Below are 17,278 nucleotides of genomic sequence, written 5' to 3'. Positions count from 1 at the left end.
TCCGTCCTATCTACGCGACTCGGGCGGGCAATTTGAGCGGACTACTGTTGTTTGTGTCACCCGTGTGGCGATACTACTCTACCGACTGTCAAGTAAATACAAGGATACTCGGTTATTGTACAAGGAAAGCGGTCAGTATGAACGAAGGGACGCCTAAAAACATAATGGCGGAATCTGGTAATCTTAACGGTTCTCAGAGAAGACGGTCATCGCGGTTGAGTTCTCCTCCTGTGGCTAAAACTGACAACAACATGGCGGCGACCTCTGTTGCTGTTAAACGCTCCATCGTTGTGAGGAAAATAGCACCCAGAAAAACAGTCGCACCATCGGAGCAAAACAAGGAGAACACGCCGAGACGGTCCGGGTCGGAAAGCAGCCAGCAGAAGAAGCCAAAGGTCTCCACCCCGGATCTTGTCCCGAGTCGCAGGGGCTCCTCCTCGGCTAAGAAGAAGAAGAAGGCCGCTATTCTGTCACCGATCCTCCCCTCTTCACCGCTGGCTTCACAACCCCAGCAGCCGGCGGCAGACCCAGAGGACGCGGTGTGGTCGCAGAAAGTGCGCCGCTCCTACAGCAGGCTCAGCGACAAGTCCTTCAATGGCCCCGACACCAGGGAGACCATGTTCGGCTTTGAGATGCTGAAAACCCCCGAGGTTGTCCGGAGAGTCGATCAATCCAAGACGGGTCTGGAGGTGTCTGGATCCTTGTCTGGTCTGAACTCATTCACGTCTTTGCTGGAAGGGGAAGACTGTGGTTCAGCTTTCCCCGAGCCGGACCTAAACATCCCCGGAGTGGCTGTGGTGAAGGAGAAGAGGAGGAGGAAGAAGAAGGTGCAGGAGATCGGCAGCACGGAGCTGGAGGCACTGGCTGCACAGATGAACGCAGAGTTTGAGGAGGCAGAGGATTTTGAGCTGATCGTGGAGTAATAATGAGACTGAAGGAAAGACTGAAGCAGCATGTTATTTTGTTCTCCTAACATGCTGAAAAACTCTGACAACACTTATCTGTGTGCCTCATACTCAAAACATTCACCCTTATGTACATTCCCAGCTCTATATTTTGTGAATTTATGGTGTTTCATATGTTTGATTCTTCATTTAAATGATCTTAATGTGGTCGTTAGGACATTACTAGGTGGTCAAATGATCAGTAGAAAGACAAGTAAAACCAAAAGCATCATTTTTGTTTTTGTTATTATCAATGCATGTATACAGATTTTTTTTTTTACAGTGATCAGATATCTTATATTTGTCACGTTAAACATTCAACTTGGAATGATAAAACATGCATTTTCTAAGTTTGTTTTTAATTGGGCTTTGACTGTTTTAATTGACTTTTAAGTCACAAACTGGATGGTTGTACACAAGTTACATAAAGGTGAAATATGTGAGTTTAAAATGATTATTGTAATCTCAGGTGAAAGGTGTAGCTTGTAAACTTTGAAACATTATTTGACTGAATGATGGGATCTGAGAGCTATAACAGGATTGTTATCTATCAGGAGAAAACTGACTAGACTGATTTGGCATTTTGTATTTCTTCATAATATTTTTACCACTGAAAAACAACAGAAATGTGAGCAGCAATTCAGAGGTCTGTAACCAGGATATCACCATTTTAATATTGTTTTACATCCACATTTAATTGGCGTAAAATTTCAGAGTAAGACTGTCAGAAAATAAATGTTCTTAGATTATTCATTTTATGCTACACTTGTCCTTTCTTAATCATAAAACACACCTTTTATTTTTGCTTGCCTGTAAATGTAAATAAATATTCATCCAATTTTAATCACCAGAATTGCAAGTACACCTAGAGGTCCTTTCAGTAACATCAGAAATCCTATAGTCTGCCAAAACAGCACATTTTGAGATTTTGTCAGTGAGAATTTTAGTAACATCAGATTTAATAAAACCACAAAACATACTTGCAGTATTTAAAATTTCACACAGCCTTTATGAACGGAGCCCAAAACAGTAAATTACCCTCTAAATCTGGGCTCAGTAACATGCTTGTGTCGTACAAGTAATGCCCAAGCTTAACTTATGACACACTAGTTCAGAGACAATGCCATTAAAAATCTTCATATAATCAGCCAAAAGTATCCTGAGCTATGAAGTGTCACTGTTGCATATGTATGGCTGAGATTTATGGGGAACTGGCACCCATTATTACTGATAACCTGCACAGGGCCCTAATAAGGTGCTCGCCAAGCATGCTGACAAACAAACATTCCTACACACAGCATTGGTCTCTGGTGATTATGACGAGGCAGACTGAATGAGTGAGCCGGCGATCTGTCTGGATTTAATGAGAATGGTGGACAGGTACAACGTTTTCCTCTAGAGTCTCTTAAAGGTGTAAGTGGATGTGTTGCATAATTTGCACTAACAAGGGGGGATGTTATCAACCGTCATGTCTGCCTCTGAATGTGCAGCCTTCTCTCTTGTTAGCTGTGTCTGAATGGAGTCTTACAGATCCAACGTGGTCCTCTGGTAGTTTGATTGATTCATTATTTGTTCCTGGAACATATGGTAATAGAGTTCTGAGAATTTCAACATGATTACAGAAGTAATTAATATGATTTCTATTTAAGAGTACAGAGTTTTTCAAAGATGTAAAAGTGTAATCAAAACAGTAATGACCTAGTCTAATTTTCCATTTAAAGTATTATCAAGGTATAGCACCAACTAGGGTGGGGTTTTGAACCTTCACATTTTGGAGCACTTTGTAGCACTACTACTTTTGATTTTATTTTGATTTTATTGAAAACTGATACAAATACAATGTGCTCAGATTTGTATTCTTCTCACTTATAATCTGACAATATCTGATAATGTTTAGACTTAAAGGGTCACTTTACCCCCAAATCAAAAATAAATATTTTTCTACTTACCTATAGTGCGAATTATCAGTCTACATTGTTTTAGTGTGAGTTGCAGAGTGTTGGCGATATCGGCCATAGAAATGTCTGTGTTATCTCCAGTATAATGGAACTAGATGGCACTCAGCTTGTGGTGCTCAAAGTGCCAACAAATACATCTGAAAAATTCTACAGCAATGTCTCTTTCCAGAAATCATGACTCAGTTACTCAAGATAATCCACAGACCTTGTTGTGAGCAGTTTCATGTTCATGTATTTTCTGTCTGCCAAACTACACCTACCACCTGAATTACAGTGCAGAAGGAAATGTGCATCTACTGCTAGCTCACCTAGCAACACTGAGCTAGCTAATGTTACAGCTCAGCCGAGGAGATCACTATTAGTAGTCCTTTTTACACAGAGATTGCACTATAGGGCCGCTAGAAAGTCCTTGCTAGCATCCTGGAAGCAAAAGAGGCATGAGGGGTTTGACATGTAACAACAGCATTGGCCTCTTGTGGAACATATAACATGTATCAGCAGTGCTTTCTAAACAATACCATCCCTGTTACATGGCGGCTTATCTCACCCTCTGCTTGGAGGGTAAGGACCTCGTTGTTTTCCCAGTTTGCGGACATTTGCAGTTCTTTGAGTTAGCTGGTAACTGCTGTCAGTTGTTCTTTTAATTAATTCTTTTAATCATCACATCAGTCCTGTCCGTGGTCCCGTCCTGCCGGCTGTCCCTTTTACACAAACACTGATTCGGCGCTGTTACTACCTTCACTGCCAGCTTAAAGTCGAGTCAGCTCTGTCCCCTCATTCTGTGACTGTACCTTTAATAAAGAATGATGAGGTGACAACAGCGGTTGCATCATCATGAGCCTCTCCTCCATGAGTAGATGCACGCTTCCTTGTGCGCGGTGATATGGTTGGTGGGCATAGAAAGAAAATAGGTCCTGCATGAAACTACTTACAACAAGGTCTGTGGATTATCTTGAGCAACCGCGTCATGATTTCTGTAAAGAGACATTGCTGTTGATTTTGCGAAACTATTTTTTTGGCACTTTGAGCACCACAAGCTGAGTGTCATCTAGTTCCATTATATCGGAGAGAAGGCAGACATCTTTACGACTGTCTGATATCTCCAACACTCTGCAACTCACACCAGAGCAATCTAGATTGATAAATAGCACTACAGGTAAGAGGAAAGAGATGTATTTTTGATTTTGGAGTGAATTGTCTTTATAAATATACCTACGAAAATATCTTGTCTGGCTTCTTTTGCTACATGAGAAACAGGTTTTTGTAGAAAAACATTGATATTCGACAAAGTAAGCCAAAACAGTATTGTTTTATCTGTAATAAAACTCAATAAGATATCCAGCCCTTGTAGACACAGACTTGCTAATCCATTTACAATCAATAGATTAGATTAAGGATTTTATTTTCTTGATACCACTGTAAGATTCACAGCTGTCTTGGGACAACATCTGGGGGACACTTCTCAGCTGGTCACCAACTTTGTGAGATGTTGATATTTGGTTGAGTTGACGTTGTGACATCGGGTGACCGATTCAGTGTCAGAAATGGGAATAAAAAGTAGGTATAGCTGCAGCCAGAGCAGCTACGTGACCTGCTCACCATACGTCAATCCACGATCTGCCCCCTTCGCCCTTTGGCCTAGGAGCAGAAGACCTAGCAAAAATGTTGAGTTCGCGATTAGCGACTTAAAATATTAGGTTAAAAGAGAGACTGTTAAATTAAAGGTAAGGGTTACATCTAGAGTTGTACCGATACCAATATCAGTATCGGAAATGCCTCCGATACTGCCTAAAATGCGGTATCGGGCATCAGCGGGTACAGCCTATGACCAATCCGATACCACGTAATGCCTCACGTCATTACGCATACGCACGCTACAGGCAAACGAAACGGAAACGGAGAGGAGTTTAAAAAGCATTCTACTGTAGCCTTTAAAATGTCTTTTTTTACCAAATTGTGTGGCTGCACTTTAACCTGTGTCTTGATCTGTGTCAACACTGGATAATAATAATAATAAAAAAAAGTTTTATGGCATACTATTATGTATTTATTTCTTAATATTTTACATAGAGTTTTAGGAGTTGAGACATACAACAATTCATATCCCATCCATTTTTATTTTACGCGTTGGTATCGGATCGGTACTTGGTATCGGCAGATACCTAAGGTTCAGGGATCGGAATCGGTATCGGGAAGGAAAAAGTGGTATCGGTACATCTCTAGTTACATCAAAGTGAATTATTGCTACTGTTGTTTGTATGTCTATTCACTATAGTGTCGCGTTATAATAGGGTTCGGATAACCATTGTAATGGTTGGTTTGGCTTGTACTACTGGTGGGCGTAGTTTGTAGGGACGTGGCGTGTATGCTACAAACGTAATATGTCTGCAGCTATACGTCTCAGGTTTAACACCAACGTCAATTTGACGTAGAATAAGACAGATGACATTGCTATTTTGTTGGTGTCAAGGTGTTAAGTAACCAAATCCAGTATCTACCGAGCCTCTGATGCCAATGCCATCTTGACGTAGAATAAAAATGGAAGGTCTGGGGAGCAAAACCCAACATTAGCAAAGCATCATAATGTTAACATGCACACAATGTGAAATTCTAACGTTGTTAGACATTTAAAATATTGTCATAAGAGTCCAATGTCTCATACTGATGTCTTGTGCCAGTTGGGTTGGTTCATTATGATGTTTAAGTTTATTTCTAGATACTCTTTACTCAAGCCCTTATAATCATAGCTGTATTTATAGTGCCAGATTAAAATACAGACAGAACAGCTCTCGAACCAATGTAACATTAGTTGGAATAAATAAACCCTGAAGATCTTTACTTAAATTTAAAGCGATCCACAGTAGTTCGAGGATGCTGACAAGTATATCTCCACCTGTTATACCAACCATGAAAAAAACATCTCTGAATAAACTATGAAGTTGGTTATTTACATCTGCTGAGAGCACGTACACACGCTGATAGTATTTGTGAGTGTGTGTGTGAGGAAGAGAGACATAGAGGAATAATAAGTGTGCAGCAGCGAGCGAGTAAATCCACAATTTGCTCACGCATTTTAGGGTGTGCAAAGCGTGCTGTGTTTCTCCTCCTCAGGTGCCATTTCATGTTCATACCCTTCACTTGGCATCTCAGCTCCCTGGGAGAGGAGACATTTTTCAACTTTTTTTTTTTTTTTTGCAGAGCACAACACATGGTGGCTTGCCTTTTTGTATATTTTTAACAAGGCATTCATGTCTGCTTGTCACTACGACTGAAAGTTACAAACAGGAGTGAAGTAGGAGGAGTGTTTATGAGCTGCCAGGAACAGTTATTGATTTACAATGCTGCTGCTGCTGCTGCTGATGCTGCTTGTGCTGGCTTTTGCTTTTGAGTCTGTTCATGCTGATTTTGTGGGGAGGTTGGATATTTTACACTCATATTCATGTGTTTTTTTTTTTTTTTACCCCTCTCTTCTCCTCTTGCTTTTTCCTCTCCTCTCCCCTCCTCCCTCCCCACATTTCACTCACGGCAGTTGTCGCTGGTTCAGCTTGACTGCTTCGTTAGGGCTCATCATTTGCATTCAGATTAATTATCTAATTACCGACAAATGTCCGGCGGCCACCCCACACTCCGGCTCGTCAGCTCTCAGCCTGTAATTATTTTAATCATTTACTTTCATCTGGAGCGTTCTTGCCATTCTCCTGTGTTTAGAGGCCATTCTTAATTACCCTGCCAAGACACTCTTTTCATGAGAGGGAGGGGAGGGGAGGGAGGGAGGAGAGGGGTTGGTTTGAGGGAGAAGGGAGCAATTGGGTGAGGGAACATGTGTGTGTGTGAGTGTGTGTGTGTGTGTGAGAGAGAGAGAGAAAGACCAATGGGGACATGATCCAGAGGCTTTGACAGCACAGAGGAAGCTCCCTGCTCTGCTGGATGCTCTTTCCTCTCTCCTCTTTTTTCTCCCTCTTTCTCACTCTCTACATACCCCCCCCCCCCAACCAACTTCCTCATCTCTTCTCTCACCCACCCCTCGCTCCCCCTCCTCCACGCCCTGCTTCCCCCCGTTATACTTCCTCCCTTTTTTCCCTTTATCGCAAGCACACACAGGAATCGCCCGTGGGCTTCAGTGCTCTGACTGCTAATACACTGACACACACTTACACACACTACACACACACACACACACACACAGAAACAGGCAGACAAGAGAGTCATGCGCCCTGTTTGTGGCACTCATCAGGATGCACACATCTTTCCACTATCTGCCTGGAAAATCTATACTCCTCTCAGCTCTGTCTGTCTCTTTCCCTGTCTCCCACCATCCCTCCATCCATCCATCTATCAGACCTGCATGGCTGCACACTCATACATGTCTATCTGCTGCCTGTCTGTCTCTCTCCATCTCTGCTTCCTCTTTCCCGGTGTTTGGACAGGCCTCGCGTCAGGCCTGCTGCTCCCTGTCCTCCATGAGGGACGACAGTGGTGGTGGTGGTGGTGGTGGTGGGGGGGGGGGTCATCCTCTTTCTCCCCCCTGTGTGACCGCTCCATAATGATGCTCTCACTCACCCCTTAAGCCACTCAGCCTCCTCTCTCCTTCTCTCCCCCCTGACTGCTCTTGTTAAGAAAAGCGAGAGTAAAGGGAGAATGAGAGAGAGAGATACAAGCTCTGTAATTGGGCTCTTGAATATTTAAGTCACTGGGGATGAAAGTTTAATGAAAAGATGATTATCTACCAGTTTATCACACCACTGTTTCATATTTCATTTTCATATCCTCGTTCCGAGCTGCGTTGTCCGTTTTGGCAGCTGTGTGGATACGGAGTCTGTGTTGGGAAAATACTGAGCGAGGAGGAGGAGATGTGAAGAGGAGACATGTTCAGGTCATGATACATAGGAGAGACTTTGAAGAGATAAAGATAGGACTTCATGTCAACACTTTTTCTCATATTTTATGGGAGGTAGTCACACTGAGCAGAGGTTATTTCTGCTTAGAGCAATGCATTTTATTCACATTATCCCCTATTACCAGTTGTGATCCAGTGCATGTTAGAAAATACTGGGTAAAAAGGGGAAAAGATACACATAAGACAGATAATATGTCTTTTGTGTAGAAAAAAACAAGATGCTGAAAGGACATTATGTCCACACTTTGGACCAAATGTGTCTTTGTTTGTGTGGGTTTTTTTTTAGGTCTTATCAGTCATTAAATTCTTGTCATGAGGCTTCTCTTGTTGCTGGGTGAATTGTCCAATTTGGCAGCTGTGGACTGACTTATGATCCAGTTAATATTGGAAAACATTAAGCAACGGAAAAAAATGTTCTAATGACAGACTTTGTCAACACTCGGGGCCAAATAGGCCTTTAATTCCTCACCTCTTTGTGTTATTTAGGTGTATTTGGTCACAATAATCATCTTTTTCGTCGAAGAGCAATGTTTCTCTCTGTTCATACATTGTCCCATAAATTGTTGTCATGAGGCTACTCTTGTTGCTGGGCGAATTGTCCATTTTGGCAGCTGTGCACTGAGTTATTATCGTCCAGTTAATGCTGGAAAAATACTGAGGAGAAATGTTCAGGCCACAATACAGGAGAGAAACATGTCAGAACTCAGGGCCAACATTTGTCTTTAATCATTCACTTTTTGTGTTATTTAGATGGATTTGGTCACAATAATCACCTCCTTTACTCTTAGGGGCATTCTCTCATACATTGCCCCATAAGTGGTTTTCATGAGGCTAGATTCTTCTTCTATGGATACATTGTAGATTTTGGCAGTTACAGTCAGGTGTTAGCTGGGAAAAAATGGCAAAAAGTGTGAAAAGATGGACAGAAATGTGTTAATACAGTATGTCAAAATGAAAAAATAACTGTAAAGTCACACAGATGAGGTTGTGCTGAAAAAACCCGACACCAAACAAGGCAAGGTAAACAGTTTTTAAGGTGAAATTTAAAGGTAAAATCAAAAGTAGTCCAAAAAATGGTCAAGTATACCCTTGACCACAAAGGGTTAACCATAAAGCTTTTCTGCTAAGAACAATGGCACTCACACACACTGTTGCATATATTGTTGTTGTGATACTAGATACTTGTTTATAGCTGTGGACTGAATGTTAGATGTTAAAGCAGTTATATGGAGAAGACCCTTTAAAGCGAGATGTTGTAACTCTTGCAGAACAGCAGCCACTGTGGCCATAAATAGCAATTACAAGATACCAAATGTTAAAATATACAGTGTACATGTAGTTTAACGGCAGCATGAGTAGAGACAGTCATACAGCCAGCAGACTGACTCAGTAATGTGTCTAATGTGAGCTAAAATTAGCTGACATTAGCTGCCATAATCTACTGGTCATACCAGACCATGTATGACAGTAGCAGCAAAACCTCTAAATGTTTTGGAATCGAGCAGCTGTGTTTTATTGCTCATACATTTTGTTTTTGTGTTTTTTTAAGAGCAATTTATAGGCTTTACTTTTACTTAATAAGATAGACAAGAAAGGGGAAAATGGCCATGGGGTGCTTGCTCCACTACATGAGGCAAAGTTACATGGTCTCAATTTAATTAAAGGTCCAGCATGTAGGATTTAGGGGGATATATTGGCAGACATGGAATATAGTAAAATAAGTATGTTCTCATTAGTGTATAATCTCTTGAAAATAAGACCTGTTGTGTTTTCGTTACTTTAGAATGAGCCATTAGGGAGTAGGTCCTCGTCAACAGAGTCCACCATGTTGCACCTCCATGTTGCTAGTATGACTGGACAAACCAAACACTGGCTCCAGATAGGGCTATTTACGTTTTCGCATCAGCCCCTCGTGTAGGGCCCTTTTTTTGTTTGTTTTTTAACGTGAAACTGCTTTATTCGGTTTTTATTACTTTAAAAAACGTGGCTATGTTTTGGAGGGGAAGAGACCTCTGCAGATAATTCAGCTGCAGGTAACAAACACCTCCTGAACAATTAACAGTGAAGGAATTCTAACCAGGAGAAGTTTCAGCTGGTTGCAATCTGCAATCCTCACCATTATGTTGCTTTAAAGAGAAAGTTTGAGCACTTAAGACCAACATTTTTGTGTGTTATTTAGGTTGAAATTGTCTCAATTTAATTATTTATTGTAAGAACATATATGTATGTTGTCTCATGAGCAGGGCCGTAACTAGGATTTTTGGAAACACTAAAGTCATGAGTCCTCCAATGCTCCCTGCACCACTTAAAGATAAAAAACAAAAAACAAAAGATGATGTCTATTTTTTGTATTTTCCTCTTTTTATTTATTCAATTAACCCTTCATTTATACTTGCTGTAAATGTTATTACCCAACATGAAGGTTTAAATGGTGTATCAAATCCTTCACCACTCTGCCAGGAATAAAATTTGAGTGCTGGAAGTACTCAGATTTAAACATATGGAGTCTAAAAATACTGGAATCAACATATAAAGGAACCAACATTTGTACACTTTTATTAGCAGGCTGTAACTCCCTAATGCCAGGTTCCCAAATTCACAAAAAATAAAATAAGATTAATTTAAGAATACAGAGGACATCACCTTAGTGTCATCGGGGGGGCAACGACGATTATGCATGTGAACATGATTAGCTAATTTCTTAAATTTTTATTGTGGTATAAATCTGATCTTTTGTTGCCTTCTTCGCACACAAAAACATAAGCTAAATTTATACGTTTGATTACAATTAAGAGATAAACGCAGTGCCAATACTACAGATGGTAACTTAACTCGCCGATTTCATCCCATTCTGTCACCTCCACAAACACCCTGAAGAGCGTTCAATAAAAAGCACAAGGACACTCTTTCCTTTATTTAATCGTGCGGGATAAACAGACGGCTGTTTGTTATTCATTCTCATTATTCATAATGGTGGCGACATTAATCCCTTTTTTGCGAAACGACGGTGTGAAAGAAGCAGCGTTGTGCTGCACTTTTGCCAAACCCCAGTGGAATTACAGGGACTGCAGAGTTTTGAGGGGGATTATGTTGCAGACCCAACACATAGCCTTAGGCCACAGTTTGGAAAGGGGACACAGTTTGGACGGCAGAGATTAGACACCAAGGTATGGTGCAAAGAGGCCATTTCCAGGCAGAGACACAGCCTACGTGGGTCAACACGGGGTACGACGATCTCCTTTGATAAAAGAATTCTGGTGATAATACACACTTTATTTAAAATGCATGAAAATTAAGATAAGAGGTGATGCTTCCCTCAGAGGCCAACGTGACACAATTTGCATTCTTTGTGTTATTTGATTAATTTTTTGGCAAAGTTGCAGAGATAAATTCATGAGCTGCATTATTAAGCAGCCTCAGCTTCATCTACAGACTGCCATATGTTGATGTGAGCGCTTCAGGAACCTGAAATCCAATAACCTGTATGAAAGAGGCCTCTGGGGAGCGAGAGTGAGACCGAGGTAAAGAGTGTGTTAACCCTGCCTTATGAGTTGCTCCGCATTCACTTAGTCCCGTAAAACTCGCTCAGAAAAATGTGGGATCTGTATCAATCTCGCTGCTTATCAGTTTAATCCATGATTTCACGGCGGCGAGGCGGGGACGACCAGAGCCGCTTGTCGCTTTTGTGGACAGGGTGTCACCGTTTAGCCCTATCTCTCCGTGGTTTGGAAGTGGGAGGGGAAACCTGGGGAGACCGGCTCCATCTCTGGGTGGGGGTGGGAGGAGGCAGAAAAGAAAAAGAGCAAGTTAAATGGAAGTGACAATCTGCAAACATTCCTGCCGGCAGCTGCGTTAGCATTCTCCATAGTTCATCACCCCTTGCACGGTCACTGGGGCCCCCCTGCGACCCCCCGTGCCTGGCACACGCACCTGCCGCTCCCAGCCGCGCTTTCACCGACAGCCAGATAATCTATGGGCGGGTCCAGGCCGGGGCTCCCCTCAATGTGCTCTTGAGAAAACCCCTTATGCGTGAAAAAGCCCCCTTTCTCTGCCTTTTGTCCAACACAGTTTTATGGGACAACATTGGGCATTATGAGGTTTGGGGGATTTTTCACGGGACTCTATAGAAGGGTATAATCCTTTCAGGCACGGGACGAATAAAAAAGTTTTAACCTGCTGTTTTCATATTTATTAGCTGGTTATAGCAGACGAGGCAGCTGAACCGTCAGCACACACACACACACACCCCTCCTCCTCCTCCTCACACACAGACACAAGCTTCAAGTCCTGGAATCAAACACTGACGCTGCGTCTTGAGAGGGGCCCTCATAATGGAGCTGATTGCTTTAACTGAATTAGTCAAGAGAGTCAAGTGGGCGACTGACACTGAGGTCATGGAGGCCTCAAATGCTGAGTGGTTCTCTGTTTCCCTCAACAGGTTGTTAGAACACATAATTATGTGTTTTGGTTCATAAACTTCACATGTTGAAGGAGAGTTTGACCTGTTTTTGTCTTGTGTGTCAATTAAAGCTTGTTTGTGTCCATAGTTTTCAACTGAAGCTCGTATTAAGCCAATTGAGAGCACAATGGGTGACCAGAACAATTACATTTTCTAAAGCTGCCGTTGAAGAGATGGCTAATTATTTAAATTCAATAACTGGTGTCTGCAGGAATGAGCAAAATAATGCAAAAATGATAATTCATAGTTGAATTCAATGGGAAATTTAATTAAACCCGTACATTTTCCTTCTGTGTAATCCATATTGGAACTTCCTCCTTTCTCTTTGAATTAAAGGGTGAAGCCAGATAATCTGGGACACTCTGGATTACCATGAAAACAACCTAAAATATTGCAGACTGCCTCGAGTGTTACTTTGAGAACTTGTTATATATCTCGGCTATGTTTTGATTGAAAAAATATGTTGCAGAGTAAAATACTTTTGAAAATTTGGACCATCAGACACAATAAGAACCCCTGCCTCACTCTGATAACAGATATGTTTGTTTTTTTAAATAGTTAACCCCATGTATCAGTTCAGTCATTCATTCATTAAGTTATTAATGTAGCCTAACTATTAATCTAAAAAGATCATGCAACTTTTCTGCCATTTTCTGTCTGTTTCCTCTGTGCCATACTGTTTACAATGGACATTCGTGTGTAACACTGATGGCTAATTTTGGATTATTGGGGCTGTCATGGACTTATCATCCTTAATATTCTTAAGAGACAAAAACACTAAAATGTCTTTATTACAGGGTGGCACACATTAGCATACTTCATGATTTTATGGCACCTGGTAAGCTAAAAACCTGCTGGTTTCACTTTTGAAAAATGTCCCAATTTAGCTTAATTTCTTTTGTCACATTTTACCGAAAATACTCATTCAAAACGATTTACTAAAAAGTAAAGTGTATTGTGAAAAAAATAAGTGAAATTGATTATAAATCTAACATTCCAAATGGCTTTCTTTACAAGCTCTAGGACCAGTGATTTTTTTAATCTTTGCTCTGCCCATAGTAGATATCTCAGACCGATAAAAAAATAATTTGTTTCATGTAAAGGACATTGGTAGAAACAATGCAATAACATGTTTGATGGCACGCTTGAACTTAGGGTTGGTCAAAATCTTGAAAAATGATTGTAACAACAGTAACAACATTTACAAAAAAAAGGAATGAAGAAAACAAAAAAATTATTTAATTAAAACCTCTACACATTTCAAGCATTAAAACACTTCTCACTTTCAGTTTAGAATATTTTAACATAAGTGCAGGTGTGAGTTTTCTAGTGAACAGAAATTTAGAAAACAGAAAAAAACAAACTTTAATTTATAATAATATAAATCACACACTTTCTATACATTAAAACACACACACACACACGTGCATGTTTTATTTTTAACACTGGGGGGGACACCAAAACATTTTGAGCACTTAATTTCCTGCATTCTGGGGAGTTTTTATGCAGCAATTTGTGCCATTACTGCATCAATTTATGGTGTAAATGTGTCCCCACATCCCCCCTGAAATCTACGCCTACACGTGTCTATTTCGACCATAAAAATGCCCATGACTTTAAATTTGATTGAAGTAACTAGTGTCTGTGGGGGTTTGTAGGTGATTTAAATGAAATAGAGCTGGTTGTGCTGAAGTAAATGCAGCCTTTATCTACATGGCACAAATTTTCCCAAAGAAAGATTATTTTCAGGAATTTTTGTAACATTAGGTTACTTTTCTATCTATCTATCTATCTATCTATCTATCTATCTATCTATCTATCTATCTATCTATCTATCTATCTATCTATCTATCTATCTATCTATGTGTTGGTTGTGTTGTTTTTCCTCTGACGACAGGTCTTTCTATCCAGTTCATCATACACAGGCCTCGGGGCCGCAGCCTCCCCCACCCTCCACCCACCCTCCGCCCCTCCTTGCTCCCTTCATCCCTCCCTACTCCTCTACCTCCCTCTCTATCCTCCACCACCACCACCCCCTTTCTGTCAAAGCTGATTGTTTCCACGCCAGCAGAGTGCTGCGGGCGAACACACTGTCACACTACATCAGGCAGAGGCAAGAAGGGGAGAGAGAGAGCATGATAGGGTATATATGTATATCTGTGTTCAAAAAGCTCCACACAACAGCTAAAGCCGAGGCTTTCAGCGGGGAGTCCCAAACTTTTTTCATGTCAAGGGCATCCAAATACAAGACCACAGATCGACCTCCACTTGTGTCCTGAGGAATCTTAATGTGAGCGGACTTTTAGATAAAACTATAGACACAGTGGTAAATGAGACAGCAGGAGGAATTAAAGCTTTACACAAATATGAATGTGCAAAAATATCACCAGCTGCTCTCATTACAGGGCAGAGATGGGGTGAATTTAGGCAAAGGAGGTTAAGTTTTGTTCATTTTTGCTGATACAAAGGACGAAGTGAGAAGAAGTTGATGCTAACAAACATTACTGCACATTTAACTAGTACCAGTAGGTTGTTTTAACCTATTGAAAGTGGTTAAAATAACCTAGTTTGGCTGCTGCAGACACAACAAACTCAAGTTTTACCTTAAAATTATCACAACTGTATCGTTAGCTTCACAAAACAATGTGAACATGACATTTAAAACTGCAAAAGACAAACATATTAATAACATTCAGTAACAAAACAGTTAAAATGAGCTAGTTTGGCTAAATAACACAATTAATAAAGGTAATAAAAAGAAAAACTAAACCAGCAAATTCAATCCCATTGATTCAGATATTTTTCTTGTAATGTTAACCCAGTGTTGTGTTCAGGGTCAATTCTGACCCAGTGACTTTTAGTGTGTGTGCAGCCAAATATAGCTCAGACACAGAACTTTTTTTGTTTTGTTTTGTTTTACAAATTCTAGTTGACATGCCAACATTTCCAAAGACACAAAACATGTCTGAATTTTAAGGACATTTGTATATTAAAAAAAATTAAAGACACTTACACCATAAATTGATGCAGAAAAAGGAAAAATCGGTGCATGAAAATCTGCCAGAATGCAGGAAATAAAGCGCTCGATGCTCAAAGTTTTCCAGCAGAGGACCCCAAATCAACAATGTCATATGTGTTCCCCCCGATGTCGAAACAAAACCTGTGCCTTTGAGTATAAACATCATATGTTTCAAACCTTAAAGATACTTAAGGGGAATTAAAAGAGGAAAACTGCATGTAAAGGGGTTCATAGAGGGGCAGCAACTCAAAGTCAGGAAGATGTCACAGTTGTTTTAGAAAACTTTTCAGTGTGGATCCACATCTGACTGCAGACTGTCTCCAAAAGGAATCAATTTTTGGTGTTAAAGATAAGTAAACATTCAATGATGTAATATAATTTAATATGGACATTTCATTTCCAAATGTTTGTGATGTGTTCTTTCTTTCTTTCTTTCTTTCTTTCTTTCTTTCTATCTATCGTGCAAGATGTATAAATAGAATAAAGTGATTTTAAAGAAAACCATAAGGTTGTCACTAATTTGACCTTTCTCACTTTCTTTTTAAGCAAGTTCAGACTCAAAAAAATGTCTGCATAATGTGAGAAAAGGAGGGTCAGCTGCCCAAAACCTAAAAAAACGTAACTATTTAACTAACTATAAATATAAAGCAGCCATCCAGGTGCATTCTGTCACTTTCCCAACTATAGTTTCGGCTTGTGACCCATTAAAACAAAGACATGTCAACTTGCGACCCCTTCATCATTGCATTTTAAATCTACAGATTTTTCACAGTTTCATTTTTTCACAAGAGAATGTAGCAAATATTAAATGAACGTCTGGGAAAATTTTGTGTCATAGGTATGTATTTTTTTCTGGTTTCCAATCCTGTTGATCATCCAACAACCTCTCCCATTCATCTCGGTCCTGCAGGTCAGTAAACACTGTATTATATCATTCAACATGTAATGAAAAACAATGTATTGCATCCCAGTGGGAGCCCTCTCACAGATCCCAGGTGGTCCCCCCTGTTAGGTGCACCACTGCTACATGATCCACATGCACGCTGCTGCCCCCTGGTGTCACAGCAGAGAAACAACAGCAGGTGTCGGTCAGAGCTGAGAGTGTCTGTGATGGAGTGTCTCCCCCTAGTGGACACTGCTCACTGCTGTTGTCCTCACAAAGACGCTCCTGTGTGTGTCCTCTGGGTCAGAGAGGAATGTGTGTGTCCCACCATGAGGTGTGGAGGAACCGAGTTTATAATGGATGCTTTTTTAAAAGGAGTAAATGTTTAGAAAGAAGCTTGGAAATGTTTTGTTGTTGACCGCGTGTTAAGTGTGAGATCAGCGGAGTCAGGTCACAGGTCAGGCAATCTGAGGTCAACCGAGAGAAATTAAAAAATACTCCATTAAGAGCTTGTTACGTATCCCTGTGGTATCCCTGAAGTACAGTGGCGTAATGTTCCTTCAAACCATTATTCAAACACATCAGAGAGCATCTTCGCAATGGCCTTGAAAAGATGCTTTTCACTGATATGTAGCCTGATTTATATTTTGAGCAGACATGAAAGCTTTGACGCTCCACTACTGTCTGTATGCTAGGGGTTAGGATTCGTCATTAGGGGCGACACATATGACATTTTTGAGCATCTAACACTTATTTTATGCACCAAGTCTCACCTTTTCTGCATCAATTTATGTCATAAATGTCTTTAATTTTGTCAGAATAAAAAGCTTTTGCTACTTTCATGTTTTCATTGCGGGGGACAAATGCCCATATTGTAAATATTGAGGGGGACATGCCCCTTGTGAATGTCATATCATTTCTTTAGTGATACTTGATATCCATCCATAGCCGCTGTCGCCATGGGGGAGCCACAGGGCCCAGCTGTGCACACCTCCCAGCTCTCCAGGAAGTATTGATTTAAATAAAAAAACCTAACAGATCTAATACCATACCAGTTCATGTGCTGTTTCCATTCCCTTATTTTAAATGACGAACTGAACGAGAAGGGAAAGACAGAG

General features: G+C 40.6%; 1 protein-coding gene across 1 annotated transcript; it reads left to right on the top strand.

Annotated features, from left to right (window-relative positions):
- cdca5 (cell division cycle associated 5) lies at positions 1-1,696 on the top strand. Its single transcript, XM_050034699.1, has one exon. It carries the CDS (start codon positions 138-140, stop codon positions 921-923), a length of 786 nt encoding a protein of 261 aa, XP_049890656.1. The 5' UTR covers positions 1-137; the 3' UTR covers positions 924-1,696.
- The last annotated feature ends 15,582 nt before the right edge of the window (positions 1,697-17,278 follow it).

Source organism: Epinephelus moara, chromosome 22 (assembly GCF_006386435.1).
Source record: "Epinephelus moara isolate mb chromosome 22, YSFRI_EMoa_1.0, whole genome shotgun sequence".
Classification (NCBI taxonomy): Eukaryota; Metazoa; Chordata; class Actinopteri; order Perciformes; family Serranidae; genus Epinephelus; species Epinephelus moara.
The sequence above is the reverse complement of the archived record's forward strand: the minus strand, read 5'-3'. Positions and strand labels throughout refer to the sequence as shown.

What these genes read in the sequence shown, in the direction of transcription:
- cdca5 (XM_050034699.1), top strand. Translation starts at nt 138, where the DNA reads ATGAACGAAGGGACGCCTAAAAACATAATGGCGGAATCTGGTAATCTT.